This window comes from Odontesthes bonariensis, chromosome 20 (assembly GCF_027942865.1).
Source record: "Odontesthes bonariensis isolate fOdoBon6 chromosome 20, fOdoBon6.hap1, whole genome shotgun sequence".
In the NCBI taxonomy this organism is placed as follows: Eukaryota; Metazoa; Chordata; class Actinopteri; order Atheriniformes; family Atherinopsidae; genus Odontesthes; species Odontesthes bonariensis.
Window position 1 is genome coordinate 16,349,996 of NC_134525.1, and position 19,743 is coordinate 16,369,738.

At 41.3% G+C, this 19,743-nt stretch overlaps 2 protein-coding genes across 2 annotated transcripts in view; one reads left to right on the forward strand and one right to left on the reverse strand.

The window, feature by feature from the left end:
- Nucleotides 1-42: 42 nt before the first annotated feature.
- On the reverse strand, nucleotides 43-4,055 carry cct5 (chaperonin containing TCP1, subunit 5 (epsilon)). Its single transcript, XM_075451986.1, has 11 exons — nucleotides 3,817-4,055; nucleotides 3,359-3,419; nucleotides 3,000-3,164; nucleotides 2,600-2,798; nucleotides 2,232-2,424; nucleotides 1,688-1,837; nucleotides 1,449-1,568; nucleotides 1,077-1,262; nucleotides 853-990; nucleotides 547-727; nucleotides 43-378 (listed from the first exon to the last, which is right to left on the reverse strand). Exons 1-11 carry the CDS (start codon nucleotides 3,919-3,921, stop codon nucleotides 251-253), a joined length of 1,626 nt encoding a protein of 541 aa, XP_075308101.1. The 5' UTR covers nucleotides 3,922-4,055; the 3' UTR covers nucleotides 43-250.
- Nucleotides 4,056-4,287: 232 nt separating this feature from the next.
- The window catches only part of mtrr (5-methyltetrahydrofolate-homocysteine methyltransferase reductase), a 28,944-nt gene continuing 13,488 nt past the window's right edge, over nucleotides 4,288-19,743 (forward strand). Inside the window, exons 1-12 of the mRNA XM_075452146.1 lie at nucleotides 4,288-4,349; nucleotides 5,256-5,400; nucleotides 5,484-5,637; nucleotides 5,788-5,905; nucleotides 6,033-6,537; nucleotides 6,626-6,739; nucleotides 6,834-6,990; nucleotides 7,181-7,269; nucleotides 9,208-9,388; nucleotides 12,452-12,494; nucleotides 15,119-15,299; nucleotides 15,958-16,076. Of these exons, the coding sequence (XP_075308261.1) occupies nucleotides 5,257-5,400; nucleotides 5,484-5,637; nucleotides 5,788-5,905; nucleotides 6,033-6,537; nucleotides 6,626-6,739; nucleotides 6,834-6,990; nucleotides 7,181-7,269; nucleotides 9,208-9,388; nucleotides 12,452-12,494; nucleotides 15,119-15,299; nucleotides 15,958-16,076 (1,805 nt within the window). The 5' untranslated portion in view covers nucleotides 4,288-4,349; nucleotide 5,256. The remainder of the gene's footprint in view (nucleotides 4,350-5,255; nucleotides 5,401-5,483; nucleotides 5,638-5,787; nucleotides 5,906-6,032; nucleotides 6,538-6,625; nucleotides 6,740-6,833; nucleotides 6,991-7,180; nucleotides 7,270-9,207; nucleotides 9,389-12,451; nucleotides 12,495-15,118; nucleotides 15,300-15,957; nucleotides 16,077-19,743) is intronic.

Below are 19,743 nucleotides of genomic sequence, written 5' to 3' on the forward strand. Positions count from 1 at the left end.
GAAAAAACATCTATTTTATGTTATGGATTGACCACGGTAGAATTTAATTTGGGTCTAGAAATTTTAACAGACCAACATTTTATTGGCGACTTTGATACTACAACAGCTGGGGCATTTTGTATTAAACGATAAATAGCAATATGCAGTGCGGTTTGGACACGCAGCTCTGGGAAGTGCCAAAAACTTCAACAACAGCTCAGACAAAGCTTGAAGAGCACATCCGAGCCGTTTATTTTCACAGGGGGTGGCTTCAGTCCTCGCTCTCTCCTTGGTTTCGGATGTCATCTATCTTCAAGATCATTCTGACCACTTGAGTAGCCAGTAGGATCTGCTGCTTCTTGCCAATCAGGGTCTCAATCACATGTTGCTGCTTCATGTCTGTACAAGACAAAAAAAAAAAAAAAAAAGCCTCCTAATACATCACCTGGCTTTGAAATTGAAGTGCAGAACTTTCTGAAAGCGATAGCTAAGAATCATTAATGTTTTGTTGAAATTAGTTCATGTCGGTACATTAGACACAACTGCAGGGTATTGATGGCTGCTTACCATTGGTGTTTTTGTTCAAACAGTCAATGCCAAGGAAGGGGTTGTTGTCTTTGACTTGTTTGGCTCTGATCTCGGTCATAGTCTGGATGGGGTTAAGCCCACTGTTTTCAGCCAATGCCATTGGAATTACCTCTAGAGCATCAGCAAATGACCTCATGGCATACTGTTCCAATGACGGGCACTGATGGAGAAAATGGGCAGAATTAATAGGATCAAAGTAGTTGATGTGAACATCGTGATTATTCTGATGCTGAAAGCAAAACGTTTCTGTGGTGCATTGAACTGAACGTGGATCAAATGTCTCACCTTATCAGCAGCCTGGTTTACGGCCAGAGCACATGCAATCTCTGAAGCTCCGCCTCCATACACAACACGGTTGTCTCTGACCAAGTTCCGGATTACACACAGAGCATCATGAAGAGCACGCTTGGCCTCCTCAATGATCTGTTCGAAAGACAAAGGGTGAACTAAACTGACATGCACCATATAAATGCGGAATTTAAGAGAGATTAGGTCTCATATGTGCTGACCATTTTGTTGCCTCCACGGATGAAAATGGTTACAGCTCTGGTATTTTTGCACTCTTGGATAACCAACATGTGATCCTTTGTCGTGCCGAAGGAAATCTCCTTCACCAGGCCAGCTGTGCCCAGCTTCTCTGGCGTCAGCTCGGAGAACCTCGGCACGATGCGGCCTCCGGTGGCTATTGCTATCAACTGCACAGAAACCACAATCGACATGTTAGCGAGTACAAAGAAGTCCATTTCAAATGTTCTGTGTTCCAACACTATGAAGCCATAAGCCGCAATGCTTCATAGATCAAACTGCTGAAGTACCTGAAGAATAGTTTGTTCAAATTAAATTAAATCAATGAGCTCTATGACACGTTAAACTGCTCTCACCTCAATCTCAGGCCCTCCGACCCAGCGCACAGCAGGCAGCCCGGTTTGCAACAGAAGGTGGTTTGCCTCATCGTCAAAGCCCCACTGACAGATGGCCAAGTTGGCTCCATTGCTTTTGACCTAAAAATTAAAACACATTTTTAAATACATGAACATATAGTTGCCACATCTATGATAATTCAGAAAACACTTAACTGTTGATGATACATTGGTACCCAATTGGTTATTTGGTTACTAACCTGTTGGATCATTTCTTCAAACTTTTCTTTTTCATACTTCTGGAGGGCTTTGTAGTCCTCCACGGAGGTCACATCCAGCTTATGCTTGGTCTTAGGTTTAGGAGGCTCAAACGGGCAGGTTAGGATAGCAATTTTAACATCTTTCAGAACCTAGAGGGTAGCAAAGAGAAGCTGTTAGCTCAGTTACTGTAAAGTTACATAGACATACAGGTAAACTTATTTTTTGTGCCATGGCAACACCAAAAAGCATTTAGGAGTATCCTTTGTTACATTTGAGCAACAACTTATACATTTCTTTTTTCTGGCTTCCATTTCTATGCATCACCGACACAGTCATTAGAGTCACTTCTAACGAATACCTTTAACAGACTAAAACAATACTTAAATGACTAAAACAGTTGAACTTCTGCGACTGGATATTAGCTTTAACTTTATTTTGACCCTCATGAACTGTCGACTATTCTATTCCTTCTGATCACGCGTGTGTTTGAGTCACCGAAGATGGAGCCAATGGCGTGCTCTGAGGACTCTCCTTTGATCATACCTTGGGCATCTGAGGGTGGCTGAACTCCTTGTCAACTACCACTCCCTTGATGAGCTGTGTGTCCTCCAGCTTTCCTCCAACCTTGCCCTCCATCTTGATGAGCTCAAAGTCTACATCCTTTCTTTCCAGGTCAGCCACAGTGAGGATGGCATTCACTGCAATCTCTGCCATCTGCCTGTGGCACCGGTTGATGCTACAACACAACAGAATTTTTCAATTTAGTTGGTCTGACTTTGTTTCCAATACAAAGTAAACAAGACAAACGGGCACATTGCAAAAGAGCCAAGTATAGGAAGAAACTGAAAAGAAAAAATCCTTCTTTGTAGTATCACCACAATGAAATATATAATATATATGTTCTAACTTACACTTTGGATCCCAGTGTTGTCATGGCAGTCTGAATGAGTGGTTCTGTGTTGTTGGGATCATAGGGGAAGGTTTCAGCAATTTTGTCCAGCTGCTCAATGGCATAGCGTGCAGCCTGGTCGTAACCGTCGGAAATCCTGATGGGGTGGATCCCACGATCTAGAAGCTGCTCGGCCTGTTCAAGCAGCGCTCCAGCTAGCACTGAGGAGGCAAAATACAAAAAAAATAAAAAATTAAACCGGCGAACAAGTATATCTTAAATATAATACAATTACAGGTGAATATAAATTTAAGGATGTGCCATTTATCATCAACAGAATCATTCAAGTGCAGAAAAGTAACTAACCACTATTATGCAGGGCCATCTGCATATCTATTGGACACAATTGCCAAATAACGTACCAACAACTCCAGTGGTTCCATCACCAATCTCATCATCTTGAGACTTGGACAGCTCCACCATGAGCTTGGCGATCTGATGGTCCACATCCATCATACTGAGAATAGTGGCTCCATCATTGGTGACAGTTACCTCCCCATCCCTGTCAACCATCATCTTGTCAAGACCTAGATTTTATAATATATAAAAAAAAAAAAAGAGAGAAGTGACAGCTGTTAAAATTTCTATTCCAACTGTATATTGATGAGGTAAATCCAGAATATATATTTTTTGTTAAACTACACATCCAAGCACTTCTACCTGAAGTTAATCGTGGCTACTAAATCAGAAGATAATACGACAGTACTGCGTTTATACTAACCATTTGGTCCCAGAGATGTTCTAAGTGTGGAAGCGACTGCCTTGGCCGCCATAATATGAGACTGCAAAACACAAACATTAACATGTCAGCACACTCTTTAAACCCGATCTTACTCTTTGTCTTTAGACGTTGACATTTGCAACTTGAAAAAGGAAGTGAGGTGCATCACCGATGACCATGTTGGGAACAGCCCCATGTAGCAACACCCACCGGTCGAACGCATTGAGAGCACATGGGCCTCTGCGTTAGCTTGACTAGCTAATCAAATGATGAGCACTATCCCGCTGTTCGTACACAAGCAGTATAGCCTACCTGTCAAATTTATTTGTAAAACTAACAGGCATATGTACAAACTCACATCGTGATAACTTTATGCCCCAAACTCGTGTAATTAACACCAAATTAACAAACCGTTAGCCAACATCCCGCAGTTACAATGCACTGCTAACCCATTGTACCTTCAATGCGTCAATGCCTGTTAACCGTGTCTTCTTGTCCTGGTCTTTAATGATGATGAAAGGCCTCCCATACTCATCGAAAGCCAATGTCCCCAAACTGGACATCTTGGATTTGGATTAGGTCCCGTAACAAGACTTTAAGTTGGAGAAAAATACACTTTAATGATGTAAATCTGGAGTGTGGCTGAAATGCAAGCCGCACTGGTCTGCAGCGACTTCTGGAAGGCTCCACGGGCGGGGAGGGCGGAACCAAATAGTATCAAGTGTGTTAAATTAAACCTTTGTAAACTCTTTTATACAAAGTAAAATTAACTTGATTCACTGAGCAGATACAAAGAAACTATATGTGAAAATAATTAAATCCTTAAAATAAACCTACATTTTAGGACAAAATGACAGAAAATATTTGTTATATGTGGTTCGTTCCAATCCCGTTCAATCTCAGTTTGTGTTCTAATCTCGCGCGACGTCATGAATTATAAAACTTCATGGAAATAAGTGGACACGTGAATTCTCTCAGCAGTTTCGTACAGGTATTATTTCTCCATGGACACCACACAGCATATATATCGGTTTTTAATGATATCTATACGTGTTATCCTAGTTGTGAAGGAACGTATTGCTAGAAAGGAAACATGTTAGCAAGTTAGGCTCGTCAGGGTTCGGCTAATGTTGTATGTCTGGTTTCAGATACTAGCTGTTGGTCAATCATTTAAGCTAAAACATACAACTATGTCATCGCTATAAACTGACGGCATTTGTTTAAAGTGTGAAAGACAGAAAAATGGTCACTGCTGTCCACGTCTAAATCTGACCATACCTATTGGTATGGTGGTGTTCAGATCTCGGGGTGCTCGTCTATTACTTGTCGAGTTTTGAAGTACGTTATTAAGCTGGCATCTTTGTACAAACATAGGTCCTAATCTGGCTTGGTCATATGAATAAAATTTCTGTCACCTCGAAGGCAGCTGTTAACGTTGAAATACTTGGCTTAGTATTATTGTCTCTCAAACTTCAGTTATCTAGATATTTAGTGAGAGTAAGGGATGAAATACCAATATTTCAATGGATAACAAATGCAAATGAGGATAGAAGCCAATTAAAACTGGGAACTCTATAATGGGAAAGAAGGGCAGCTAATACTACCTTCATCCCAAACTGCAGTAGTAAAAAAATTGCCAAGTAGTAGATATATATGTTGGTTAAACAAGGCCACTTGATTTTATTTGAAACATTCTGAATTTACATTCTGAGTTTAAGCGAACTTCCCCCTGTAGTTTGTTTTGTCCAAGCAGCCTGTTTTATACAGGACATTCTCAATAGATTAAGCAAAGGTGCGAATAAATCAATTAAATTCCATTTAGCTGACTCAGGGTCTTGGTTGAATCCTTCACGAATGTGTGAGTGCACAGATGACACTGTTTTTCTGTATTTTCCAGCATGCCTTGTGAAGGGAAGCCTCGGTTTGTGGTCCTGTACGGGTCTCAGAAGGGCCAAGCTCAGTCCATAGCAGAGGGGATTGCTGAGGAGGCCGAGCAGCACGGGCTGGTTGCTGATCTCAGCTGCTTGAACCAGAATGAGAAGGTACATGATAATATTTTCACTTGCACCAAAGCCACTCTTTTGTTTTATGGGTTTTTTCTTTTTTTTTTCTTAACTGGTTCCAGTTCAATTTGGAGAAGGAGAGGGCTCCAGTGATCTTCATTGTGTCCACCACTGGAGATGGGGAGCCACCAGACAATGCACTACGTTTTGTAAGGTGCATCAGAAAGAAGACCCTTTCCCCTGACCATTATAAACACCTTTGCTATGCACTTTTAGGTAAATTCGTATGAGGGTCTAAAGTAGCTTGTTTCTGTTTTTATTATTGTCAATGTGGTATTTTACATTTGCAAAACATATTTTTGTAAATCACTACACAGCAGAGCTCTGCACATGGAGAGTCTTCATGTTATTCTCTATTTGCCTCAGCTTTAGGAGATACGAATTATACAGACTTCTGCAACTGCGGGAAGACAATTGATCGTCGTCTACAGGAACTTGGTGCCAGACAATTCTATCCCACTGGATATGCAGATGACGGCACAGGGTAAGTTTGCAGAAAAATAGAGTGTAGGCATTTAACCTTCTTCTTCTGAGAACATTTAACTGACACTCCTTTACTTTCCGTTTCCTGTGCTGTCATCATATCATCTTGTGGACTTTGTTTGGTTCAGGTTGGAGGTGGTTGTGGACCCCTGGCTTGAGGGACTGTGGAACGGCATCAGAGAGGCCTTATCAAAAATGGCCTCTGATAGGACTGCTCACCTGACACAGAATGTAGAAGATTCATCCCTAGAAATTCCTGATTCATCCATACTAGATTTTCACCTGAAGCCCTTAAGCATTGCTCACCAGCAGAACTGCGAGCCAGTCAAAGCATCTGTAAACATGGACTCTAAACATGCATCTCCTGTTTCATCCTCTGCTTCTGCTGTTTCTGATCTCAGCCCGGCCTCCTCTGCAGGGAGCACTAGGTTAGCATCCCAGTCTGTTGGTACTGGCAGTGTCTCCACATCAGTACCAAAGGCACAAACCAAGGATGATGGAGTTTCCCATGCTGCATTGGCAGCCTCTTTGACATCCTCCCTTCCGCCGCTGGCTGAATCTTCGCTTAATGTTCCCGCACTGCCCCCACCCTATTTAGATGTTATATTTCAGGAGGTGGACACAGAGGAACAGGTGATGATGAAGCGCAGCTGAAAAAAAAATCATAAATTTTAGTTGTACTTCATTATTCAGCTCTTTAATTTTTTTTAATTTTTTCCAGATAATTGGACCATTGAATAAAGAGGGTCTTCATCAGGTGCCCATATCCAAGGCAGTTCAGATGAGCAGAGGAGATTCAGTCAAGACTGCACTTCTACTAGAGCTGGACATCTCTGTAAGCATCACAAAGCGATGATTATTTAGAATGACTGAAAACATAGATCTGGGCAACGCTTTCACTTTTATGTGTTTCTGTTTTTCATCTCCAGGCTCACCCAGCGATGGACTATCAGCCAGGGGATTCCTTCAATGTGTTCTGCCCAAACAGGGCCGCAGAGGTTGACAGCGTGCTCCGCAGACTGGGCCTTCAGGACAAAGAGAATCATCATGTCCATGTTACTATGAAAAAGGATACTAATAAAAAAGGCAATACAGCTGTTTAATCTGTAATAACAAGGTGTTAGGTTTACAGAACAAAAGAAACGCGCAGAACAACACTGTATCTCTAAATGCGATATGTCACATTGCATGTTGATGTTTGTGCTTTCGCAATGACCCACTTACTTGCAGCACTCAGTTCTTCCCTGATTAGATTTTCTTTCTTTCCATCTTAAAGGTGCCCAAGTCCCCTCGCACATCCCCCAGAATGTTCCACTGCTGTTCCTGCTCACATGGTGTCTAGAGATAAGAAGCGTTCCCAAGAAGGTATTGTACCGTCAAGCAATGCCCTGCAGTGACTTTCTCCGCGAACTGCATAGGCTGAAATTCTATAACGTGACACCCTGCTTGTTGTTTTAGTGTATCAGCACTCAAAGTGGGATTTGTCACTTATGTTTCTTCTCCAGCTTGTGAACACAGCTTTTACTTATTTTGTACTTCTAGGAAAGTACAATATATTGTTTTTTTTATGTCGAACCATAATTCTATTATTTCTATTTCATACCAATTTTGATTTCCTTATTGAACAAGCCCAGTGGCACTCAGTTTACATCAACATTGGGTCTGGGCCTAGAATTTTTGCTCAGATTTAAAGTTTGGTTTGAGAAGTTCAAGCAACACTTGATTTTCTAAGTCAGGAGCTGAGGATGAAATAATCATGAAACACGCCTGGTGCCCTGTGGCCGTGCAGAATTCCAATCACATTTGGTACATGGAAATGTCAGGTGGTGGCAGTCCTGAGCTAAGAGCGGGGCCAGAGCTTTGGTTGAGGATGTTACCAGCATTGGTTTCAACCTTCTCTCACGTTTTGAAACATTGATTGCCGCACTAATGGTGGTGAATGTGGGTCTCTGAGCACCCTCCTGTACTCCGTGTCCTGGCTCTAATGTCCATCTCTGAAGTTACAGCAGTATCATTTCACCTGCTGCTCAGTATTTTGTAAAAAAACAAAAAAAAAACAAATGACCAACAAAACTCTATTGTACAATGCTGATACTCTGCATAGTACCATTGTTTACGCATGTTAATTAATTTTTAAGATTAGGAAAATATGGTGAGGAGATGATGTGTCAAAAAGCTACACTACATTTAAAGTTGAACAGCTTAAATCAGTACACTCCGGAGGAAAAAGTCTAAATGAATTACTTGTAAATTACTTTTTGCACATAGAAATTGATCCTTTCAAGCCAAACTGTTGTCTACTGACAACTTTGGAGTCCAGACAGCTAAACAGTTTATTTAAGCTCAAACTCCCCCATCATAGAGGGAGATAATCACCCCTCAAATGATGTGTAAAGGCATCGTATTCAGGTGGATGTACGTGTACGTTCTGACTCACCTTCTCTACAGAGTCAAATGTTAGAATATATTATCCAATCCACCCTGACACTGCCACAGACCCAGGCTTTGTTAATTTGTTTATACAAAAAAAAAAAATTCTGATTCATTCATTTCATTTCAAATGCCGTTGAAGGTGACGGCTGCTCAGGATGCTCTGGAGGATGGAGATAATAGTTCTTCCAGTGCAAGTTATGAGCGCGTGCCACTAATCTCTGCGCACGCACACAAACTATAATGAGTCGCCGGGATTATTCAGAACACTTTGGCATGACAAATATTTCGATGTTCTGATTACCGTGTCAGTGTCTTGTTGATTCACGGTTGCAGAATAAAGTTGAATCCCTCTAAAAGTCAAAGAGTCTCCATAATTTCTTTAATCCTCAAATTTGAATTCATTGCCTACAGTTAGAAAAACAAATAGTCGTACTAATAAAAAGGTAGTTTTAACTGCAGCGTGCCTTCTGCAAATGTAACATATATATATATATAAATGAATAAGGATTATTGGTTTTGATGAAGTTGAGAATGAATAACTTGCCTCTGTCTTTCTTTGTAGCCTCAGGAGCATTTATAAACCTATAGACACTTTTATGGTATTATGAGCACGTCATGCATATTAAAATGGCTGCATTGCATAACTAGGCTTGTGTCAAGGTCTGTCTCTGCTATTTTTCATCACTGAGAAAACTGGAAAAGCCTTATATTTAATAACTCAAGGACAGTTTGTCTGTCTGGAGTTTTTGCAAATGTGTCTAACCTTTACTGCTGAATGAGGTACGAGTTAGGGAAACTGTAGAGTCACGGTCGTCGGAGTTGCAGAGCTGCTTCAAGTGGCGCCGCGTCTGATTTCTGTATCTCTGTCAGGCATTCCTGCGAGCGCTGGTTGAGTATACAGCGGACGGTGTTCAGAGGAGGAGGCTGCAGGAGCTGTGCAGCAAACAAGGTGCCGCGGACTACAACCTGCACGTGCGAGAGCCCAGCCTCAGCGTTTTGGAACTTCTCGCAGCCTTCCCATCCTGCTCGCCTCCTCTCAGCCTCCTCATAGGTCAGACTTCCTGTTTTTTTTTTTTTTTGCAAACTCACTCTCTCAGTAGGTCTTAAGGTCAGAGATGATCTGAATGTACAAAAAGCAGGGATTAAACTGTTTGTGTAACTTTTTAAAAGACTCCAGGTATGTCAAGTTGGCTCCTCTGTATTTATTTGTCATGATTACTTTTCATCCAGTAGGGGTCACTGTAGCCTCAGTAAAGCAAGTTGTTTGAGCACGGTCCTGTGGCTGATTTTGTTATAGCATTTAATTTTACAGAATGGTCTCGCAGTGTGAATCCAAAGGTTCTCCAGAGGGTCAACACTCATTTCCTGCTTTAATTTTTTGAGTCGATGCAGCTCCATTATAGCTTTTCTTTTTTTCTTGCCACGGTTTCTGTAAATATTGTAGCTCCATGTAAAGATGTGTTTTCAAGTTTTTTTTTTTTCCATTATCTTCATCCCTGCTAAAAATTCAGCTTTCTTTTCTTCTGCCGTTTGTCGCCCACAACCTCCTTTTCTTTGGTCCTCAGAGCCAACTGATAACTAACATTTTCTTTCAGCTCATTAGGATAGTTGGCTGGTCATTCAGTATAGATCCTAATAAAATTTGACTGAAACTTATCCGACAGTGAAATGAGTTGGCTACAGCTCCACATACAAGTTGAGTTGTCCTTTAAAACAGCTGTGTCACAGCTCTTGGCCTACCCCAATGTCAGTTATTTTAGGCCTACTTGCCAACCGCAGCACCTTTTTTTTTTTTTTTTTTTAAACTGGTTAACTGATGCAGAAATTGGCCATCGGGGACATCCATGCCCTCGTGACAAATGTGGTGTAGGAGGCCCCCTCAGGGAAACAGCTGTTCGCTGGTTTATTGGTGAGCCACAGAGTTTTGCAAGGACACAAATGTGCAGGGTCAGTTTGGATCAAAGGTTAATGGTCAACTCTTGACTCAGTATATCTGCGTTAAAGTGCACTGCTGTTGTTTCGCGTTGATCCTGGTTCATTACCTCCACTGAAGGGGAGGTGTGCGCTGATTGGAGCTTAGGCCGTTTTACACTAACTGTAAATAATGAGGAGAGATGTGTCTAAACCCAGATGTCTTTGGCCCGAGTGCAGGCTGGGTGTGAAAAAGGAAGCGCTGGGTATAAGTATGGAAAGATGCCTGCCTCTCGGTGTTAGCTCTTCTGTTATATGGTCCAATGTGTGAGCTGCAGTGTCACACATAAACTTTGGGGGTCATAGGCTGTTTGAGCTACCAATTTTTAATTGGCATCCTTTTCATTTTATGAAATTATGCAGTTAAATTTCTGAATTTTTTTTTTTTTTTTTTAAAAGCTCAATTGTGACTTGTGGAGCAAAGCAATTCAAACCAAAGCAAAGGGAATATATCTGTATCCCTAGCGTGGCCACTGTCTCAGGGAAATAACTAACTGTAACACACTATATATTCCTACTTTTTCCAGCTATAATAAAATGCTGTTGATAATATTATAAGAAATGGTTGTGGAAACCACAAGCTTAAAGTTACTTTATAAATGTTAATTAAGAATGGTAAAATTCTTTCCAAGGTTTAAATGTTAGCAAGATCCCTAATTTCCATTTCCATCCATGATTCTCAAAAAAAAAGTGTTCTTTTTTTTTATCCACTAAAATGGTGCCTTTTTCATATCAATTCATATCTGCGCTGCAAGACAGACTTTTGAGATGAATTGGATTATATTGTTGTGCGGCGTGATTGATGATACCCCTGAAAATAATAATTTCTCAAACTAAATTTGTTGGATCACGGGGCCCTTTTTAAACGCATAATTTAGAATGTGTCCCCGAAGCTGCTCGCTGCGACGGAAAGATTTTGTGCTCGGGAGCTTTTTAAAAGTGGTGCATCCTTTGTATCCATCTACCAGCAGTATTATCGTGGTGCAGTGATGTGAGATGATGGATTGATTGCGCTGCGCTTCAGACATGTGCTGACGCTCCGCGATAGAAAGGAAGCAGCTCGAGCACCTTTGCAGGTGCGCTGGATTGTGTTAACAGGCGTGATGCACCCTCTGATGTGGAGAAGTCTGACTGATAGAAAGTATTGGCGGATATGTTTGTACATGATCATTTGGGCAGTTATTTCTTAGATTGTTTTTTCTTTTAACTTTAAAAAACATCAAAGATGTTGTTAATCCCCTCTGTTGATGCTTAGCTCCAATTATTTATTTCTAAAGATTCATTCAGAAATGATTGAGACTGAGCTGCATCTTCAACAGAAGCATATCGATTATAAAACTAGAGTCTGGCTGTTAAATCCGTCATGAATCCAATTAAAGTTTTTTTTTTTTTTTTTTTTTTTAATCCACATGTTATTAGCCCTATGTTCTCTAACTTTAGAACCTATGTGTTGATTGTGGAGTCGTCTCCGACACCCTGAGCTGTTCAGATATCAGACAGATCGGGCTGAATGGAGAGAGCTGATTTTAGTCCAGCTGTTTGTCTTTGGGAGCAATTCAGCAGAAAAATGTGTTATTGTACAGCCACAGCTGGTACATATGCTGCTGTTTTTACTTTTTCTGGCTTCATCCATCGCAGAGATGCAAATTAAATGTGTGAGAGCGCATAGTAAGCACGTAACACAGCCCTCAATCACTCCCTTCGCCCATTTCTGATAAGCAGTGCAAGTCGCTGCGGAGAAAATGGCACGTTCTGTTGCTGAAGGGTGAGAAGTTATCCAATATGTTTCCTGATTTCTCTGACACCTCCTCAAGCATTCAACATTTTACCCAAAAGAGGGCACCTTCATGGCTGGCGTTGAAATAAGGTCTGCATAAGCAATCTGTTTCCTATTGGTTCCACATCTGGACACTTGGGATTCCATAACCCTGAGTTTGTAATTTCATAAATATAGAAGTGTGTCCCAGAAACAAGACTGTAACCTGGGTGGGAGTTACTGAGGATAGCAGGATGTCTCGGCGGGCCAAGATGACTTTCACATATTTTATGTTTTTTTTTATTTTTTCCCTCCTCCTCTATGTCACGGGTGTAACAAGATCTTAGCAAGACAACGAGATGATTGACATTTGTGCTTGCCTTTCAGAGCATTTGCCGAAACTGCAGCCCAGACCTTACTCAGCAGCAAGGTAAGGTGACAGAAAAATGAGAGTGATGCTTCATTTTGTACCATTTGTATGCTGCTGTGCTCTGACATCCTCATTTACCTGGGTAAAAAAAAAAAAAAACCCAACCGCCTTTGTTGTGTTTTAACTCACCGTGGAGGCTTGAACCCGCTAATTTCCAGTGATACTTTCAAACCGCACTATAAGCAAAGATTAAGGGATAATATATGGAGGCAAATTGTTTGGTCCTTTGACCCCTTGTAATCTCATTGTGGAAATTTGTTGTAAATGTTTTATTGCGGCACGTTCATCGTGATGGATTGCCAGATCCTCAGGTTTGTTTATTAGAAGATATTGGACCATAAACTCTGAGTTTGCATGATGAAATATATATTGATATTGCTCTTGTCAGCTAGGAAGTGCAGTGGCATCCACACAGGAGATCTGCTATTTTGCCAGCTCCATCACTGGGATGGATCGAGCTCTCAAATCACTGACATTTAAGAGGTGTTGGAGAGAAGGAGTAGATGACACCTAAGGAAAGCTCTTTGAGGTTTATAAAGTCTGGCATTTGCATATGGATTTAGATTTTCAGAGGCATTAAAGAACGTTTTATTTTATTATAGAAGTTGAGTTTATATTCTATAGAGAATAGTGTCGGAATGACTATTTGTGCATGTGTGTGTTCCTGTCTGAAGTTTGCCTTGGACATTGTTATGTATGTTGTAAGTTTGGGTATTTGTTGATGTAATTTCCCAACAAGCTCAATAATGGAGGGAAACTATGCAAATGAATGGACTGTAAATATTGTATAGCCTTTAGCGAGTTATAGACCAAGAGTTGCTTCTTTTACCCTCACTTAGCCACACATTGATTTGCTCTTCCTTTAAAGCTAGTGCCCATTAGGTTTGCTTTAAAGATAATGTGGAACAGCAGCATCTAAAGCAATGTCAGAGCTCCTCAGCTGCTCTCATTAGTCCCTTACTTAGCTGCTTATGTGTGTGTGTGTGTGTGCATGTCTTGTGCAGAGAGGTAGTGAGCGTGCAGGAGAGAGGGTGGCTGTAGTTTATCAGATGGTGCAGAGACATTAGAGACCTGCATTATTGATGCTGTGGTCAATAGAGGTCTCCAGTGGCCCACAGGAACTGGAAAGTGAAGGATGAAAGCGCATGAGAGAGCTTTAGCCAGCAGTGAAGATGGGAACGGAGAGGAGGGACAGGTGCTTTTATTTACGCAAGACAGTCGGAAACCTATCCTTCGGGAGCACATCTGTAGGTGCCAGAGTTTATGTGGAACGATTACAATGCGGCTCAATCAATTGGAAAATAAATCTAATTATGTTATAGGTGGATTAAAAGTATCCACACATTTGTTGTCGAATGAAGCCTTAAAGTAAGTACACTCAATAATCCGAAGGGGGAGCAAACATTTGACACAATTTAATTTTGAGATGTTTTTGTTTATTTCTGTTTTTTATTTCTGAAATGTTGTTCATCTCTGCTTGTTCAGTAAATGAAAGACTTTTAAATGATGTCAGGTTGGACTGCTGGCTGGTCGCTTTAGCACCCAGAGGCCTGCAAAAGGTGGTTAGGTATTGCACTGCAGACATAAGTACAACTTTCCTGAGCAGGATGTAATCTTAAGAACTATTTACATATCATTCAGCATCAATGGTGCTTATTGATTCCATGTGCACTGATTCTTCCCCGTTCCAACACCGATGGCTTAATGCTGTGTGGTGATAAAAGCTGAATGTTTGCTCACTTGAGCCTGGAAGACGAAACAGCCAAACTAATAAGATTTAAATTGCTAGAACAACAGGACAGTTTTCCACTTGAACTCTATCTTAAATTAGCCTGGGTGCCAGCCGAACTTAGCCCCGCCCATAAAAGTTTTGGTCGGGAAGTTCGGTCTGGCTCTGCTCAGTTGGGAAATCATTATGCCCGACCAAGAATCGGTCGACCCAATCAGATTGCCAGGGCGGCTTTATACGATGATGGACAGATGATCAACAGGGACATTATCGACTGCGTCACTAAAGAGCTGAACATGGCTGCCGCTGAAGAGCTAGGGTGTGTAGATTCTGCCATCGAGTCTGTTCTACAGGATCTCCGCATTGCATTCATTTTGAAAGACGAACAGAGGAACGCGATAAAGGCTTTTATCGATAGAAAAGATGTTTTTGCCGTCCTTCCTACAACAAGTGTGTGTTGCTTAATCTACGTCACATACTAAGTTGCTCTGATTGGTTGTAGGTCTATCCAATTGAGCGAAGAGGCATTTTTTCTCCTGGTTCGGTTGAAACACGCCCCATACTCAAAACTCTATTGAGCGGTATCAGACTCACATTCTGACTAGAATCGTGAGTATGACGTAGTCAGGCTAATCTTAAATGAGCTCGGGTCCAGAAAAGGTGGTGACTCTGAATCAAATGTTTTTTTGTTTTTTTTTCTTTAATTGAAAATGTTTTTGTCTGTCCATCAGGATTCATCAATAACATTGTGCCCTCCTCTTTATTTCCCTCTATTTTCCAATTCTCTGTATATCTCCCTGGGTGTCACTATATGCGTCTTTCACACACACTCACACTTTCCCCGTGTCTCCCTTTTTCTGTCTTGTATACGTTCTGTGGCTATATATATCTGTAGCTCCTGTCTGAGGTGTCCAGGAAAGCTGCATTTTGTCTTCAACGTGGTCGAGTTCCCAGCGTGCTCTGGGCGGCCTGTGGGGGGCCGAGGCTTATGTACCGGCTGGCTGTTTGACCTCATCAATCCCGGCCTGGTGTTTCCTGTGAAAGCTGAAGCTACCAGCGGCCTGGCTCTGCCAAAGGTAATGAATAGACTGAAGGAAGGAAAACTGAAAGTAGATCTGTGGCCCATCTGTGGCCATTGCTTTTGCTGAATCATTTCTAAGTGCTCACATTTGATGATACAAGTGTACAGGTTCTGTAGTCGTTGCAGCCCAATGCTCACAGAGCCAGAAAAATTAGATGCGCCTCTTCTGACGCCGTTACAATTTAGCTACACATTCCCTCTCCTTCCTTACTTTGTCCTTGTTTAGAGCTGTAGGATAATGGCCAGATTACTTTTCCTGCTATTTCATTGCAATCAAGTGGTTCTTGAAGAAAAGAGAACGCACGTGTTGTGCAACACATCAAATTGTGCAATATCTGGCATTGGGGATTAAGAAAAACGACCTACTACATGTTTTATGCTGCTCTGGAAACTCTTGAATGCGTAAGACACTAAAAGAAAAAAGAAAAAAAATTAGCTTTGGGCCAGCTGGGTTTTGTTAATTAAAAAATTAGCTTGCAGCAAGCAAATCCTGCCTACCACAGACTCTATGGATTCCAGTTAAGTTTTCTCATTAGTATGTCTTAGAATATTAAGCAGATCAATTAATAGAGTTCCAGACCCACAGTGGCGTCTCAGCATTGTTGTGATTATTCCAATTCTTTAAAATGATTTGTAATGGCCTCTGACCTTAGATCCATGTGAGTCTGAGGCCCAACTGCTCCTTTCGGCCCCCCTCGGACCCGTCGGTGCCCTTCATTATGGTCGGACCTGGAACTGGAGTTGCTCCTTTCATCGGCTTCCTCCAGCAAAGGTATTACCTTTTATTTTACTTTACTTTTATTTCTCTTTTTCTTTTTATATTTTGATAGTATAGTATGTTGTGTAAGAAAAGCTTGAACAAAAGTGTGGGGGAAACGGATTGATTTGATATGTTTCTGTCAATAAATACAAAAGGAAATAAGGGCCAGATTTCCAAAAGACATGAAGTTGGAGATGACGCACTTTTATCGAGGTTACTTTTTTTTTTTTTTATTGCAGTCTTTTGCGGTTTTCACATAACAGAAAAGAAGAGTTTGGATAACCTGCATTTCCACTTCTTGACAATGCCTCCTTTGGCAAATATGTGTTTGAAAGATTTTTTTTAAGATCGTTTGTATGCAAATCTCATTTTTTTTAAGGTCGTGGATTTTTCTCTGGTGCTCAAGTCTGGGAAGTGCAAGGGCCACGAGAAAAACCTTCAGCTCGCACCTCTGAGGTCATCAATTATAAATTTTAGATGCTTTTTTAGACCGTTGTACTGTTGTAGAAGCCATCCTGTTTTCATTCTCACATCCTCTGCTGTCTCACAGATGGTGTGACACCTGTTTCCAGAATTTGCTGCTATTTAATTACATCCTTATATCCTATCTTTCCTTGACTAGTAAAAATGTTCCCTGTGCCGCTAGCTGCAACACAAGACCCAAGAATGACTGATCCACCCCCATGCAAAAGTTGGAGAAGCCATCTTTTCTTGAAATTTAGCCATCTTTTCCTTTAAAAAAAAAAAAGAAAAGGGTAAAAAAAGTAGCATCCACAGGCCTTTCGTAAAGGCCTCATGCTTCTTTAAATGTTCATTTGCAAACTTGTAGAATGATGTAGACTTTATTTGACTGGGACACAGCTGTGTTCGATAGCATTCGGATGCTATCGGCTGGGGAAAAAGTTTGAGCTGTTTTTTTTTTTTTTTGTTTGTTTTTTTTTTTGTTTTTTTTTTTCCATGTTAATCAGTCATGTGGTCCTTGCCAGGTCTTAAAATGAGGTACATTCAACCTCAGAAGAACAGCAACATGTGACATATTAATGATCGTGTTAAGCTTTGAATTCTGCATCTCCATAATGCATTATGCATTAATTACCTTATAAAATCTCATATCTCTCGAGATGCCCACATATTTGCATGGCGAGCCTACGTTTTACCTCTGAAATAACAGAAATGAAAAATAATACCGTAATCTTTCTTAAAAGGATGAGGTTTTTTCATCTTTAACAGTAGCAGAAGTTGTTGAGCAAGAATGGCCAGACTTTTACATTTTGAGACCACCCATTTTTAAAAATAAATAAATTAATAAAAAAAAAAAAGAGTCTATCAAGTTCAGCATAATATTGCTCTCAATCCTGTGCCTGTGCTGTGTGTCTGAGTAAGCAGCTGCTGTGGGTCAGTTCATGTCAAGCATCAGGTTGTGTACTGAGTGGTGCCAAGTGTGACACAGATTATTCCTACTAAAATTGTGCACCCTGTGATGAATATTCACAATGCTGAAGTGATGTTGAGTGCACATCATCCCCCATATTTTTCGAGCAGTCTGCACAGAAAGCTAAATGAGACCCTGCCGAAAGCTTATGAAAGTCCGCGCCGTGTGCGTCATGTGAAGAATAATAAATTCCAGCAGCTAGGGCTGCGATTGTGTCAGGGATTACTTCACAGGTTTTCCTCATCTCACCAGGAATAAACCAGACCTTGTCAGATGCGCACGTTTATGACTTCGGTAATAAAGAGCCAGGATTCAAAGCAGCACACAAGATGTTATTGATTTTGAAAGTGAAAAGTCCTGAAGGCGGTGGACATGTTATAGCAGTAAATCATCGCTTGTAATTGCCCATGAGGTGGTTTGAGCGTATTGACTGTAAGCAAAGTAGGTGGTAGTTGTCCCCAGTTAGTTAAACCATCACTGAGTCTCTCCCTGAGGAGGGCTGTCATTTAAAGGAAGATGTGACATTTTGTTTTATTTTCTGAGCTTCTGAATTGATGGCTGAATGAAGATTGCATGAGGATGACCTGTCAGAGGGACTTAAGGTGACTGATGCTTCTCTGTCCAGGCTGATGCCAGTGTGTTTAACCGTGCTCACAGCCACCGTGACTTGTCAGAGAGCAGAGTAAGCCGTTTTTGTTTTACTCAGGCTGACGTTGTCTAACTCCTGGGCGGCTTTGTATAAATGAGGTTGCGCCCCAGTCAAATCCAATTGTCTCTAAATCCTTGGGATGTCTGCTGTGTTGCGGTGGGTGGCGTCAGTGGGTGATTGCTCTAAGAGGTGACACGGCACCAGCTGAAGAGGTGGCAGCAGTGGATTGTCTGCAGCAGAAACGGGCGGAGTGGGGGGTTTTAGCCGTTGGGAAGGTGGAGCACTCGGGATGGCACATGTTTAAGAACAGACCTGGTCACGCTACGTGTAGATGGACCCCACCTCTTAATGATGACTTTCAGGCAAAAGTACAGCGCTCCTTTTTGCATTGCTGTGAAACAAACATATCAGTCTCTTTTTCATTCATGCAACAAAGCCAAAATATTGCTATTAGAAATCTCAGACAATAATACTCATGTGTTTCATTAACTGATTGTGGAGGGCTTTGTTTCCTAGTACAACACATAGGTCTTGGTGTTTATTTTCAAAATGACTTTTCCAATTTTTTTACATTCTATTTTAACATCTATTTCAAGAGGCTCTTCAGTGTTACGATACAAACTCATGTTAATCAATTCACCAGCTCAGCTGCCCCCTCTTGCTCTTGTGTTTCTCATCCTCTCCCCCCCCCACCGCCTGCTGCGTATTGTGCTGAAGGATTGTATGAACCTGTCATGGTGAGCGTCATTGTGCAGAATCTAACTTGAGATTCCAAACAAAGCCTCGCCAGATGACACTGCACTCTGAAAGCAGATAACAATCACCGGTTTGTCAACGGGACGCCGTATCTGCCCCGAGGCCCTTGAAGGGTCATGTTGGCAACAGAACGACATGGGAACACTTCGATTCTTCCCATCTTTCCCCTTTCTCCACCCACTGTTAATCGATGGCAGTTTGCAAAAGTGCTTTGCACAGGTCTAGAGCTCTGCTAACAAGTGGAAGAAGAGTTTCTAAAGGTCATAGTCTCACTTGGTGGTAGCAGGAGATTACAACCCCCCCTCTTGTCTGGTATTGATTGTTGTTTGCAGTTTTATGGAAAAGTGATTTATATATTTTTTTCCTATTGGTTTAGCTTGGATCATTGACAGTTTTGAAAAGAAATATTGTATTTTAATTGAGCGGTTAGCCTTAATCTTTTCTCGCAGCTGTCGTCTCCTTCCTTCGGGAGAAAACAGAAATCAGTTCAGCTTAAAACTAAGGCACGCTCATAGGCATGCTTTACACATTCATTATGAGTATGTTTGTTTAAAGTTTGTGTGGACAGTGGTTTAGCTGACATTAATTAGTCTTACTCTGTTGTGCTGCTGTTCATGGATGTGTTTGTGGAATATGATATGTGGGATAAAGCCTTGAGCTGTTGTATTGAGGCTTTTTTTTTGATTGTTTGTTTTTATTTTGTTCTTGTTGCATTTTTAAATTTACAGAACCACTCTGCTCTACTCTCATGAAGCGGCAAAGATAAAGATATGAGATAATTGTGATGTTTGCCAAGTCTTAACCTCGGTTTCCTTTGCAGTTTCCCCCCCCCTGCTGATCAT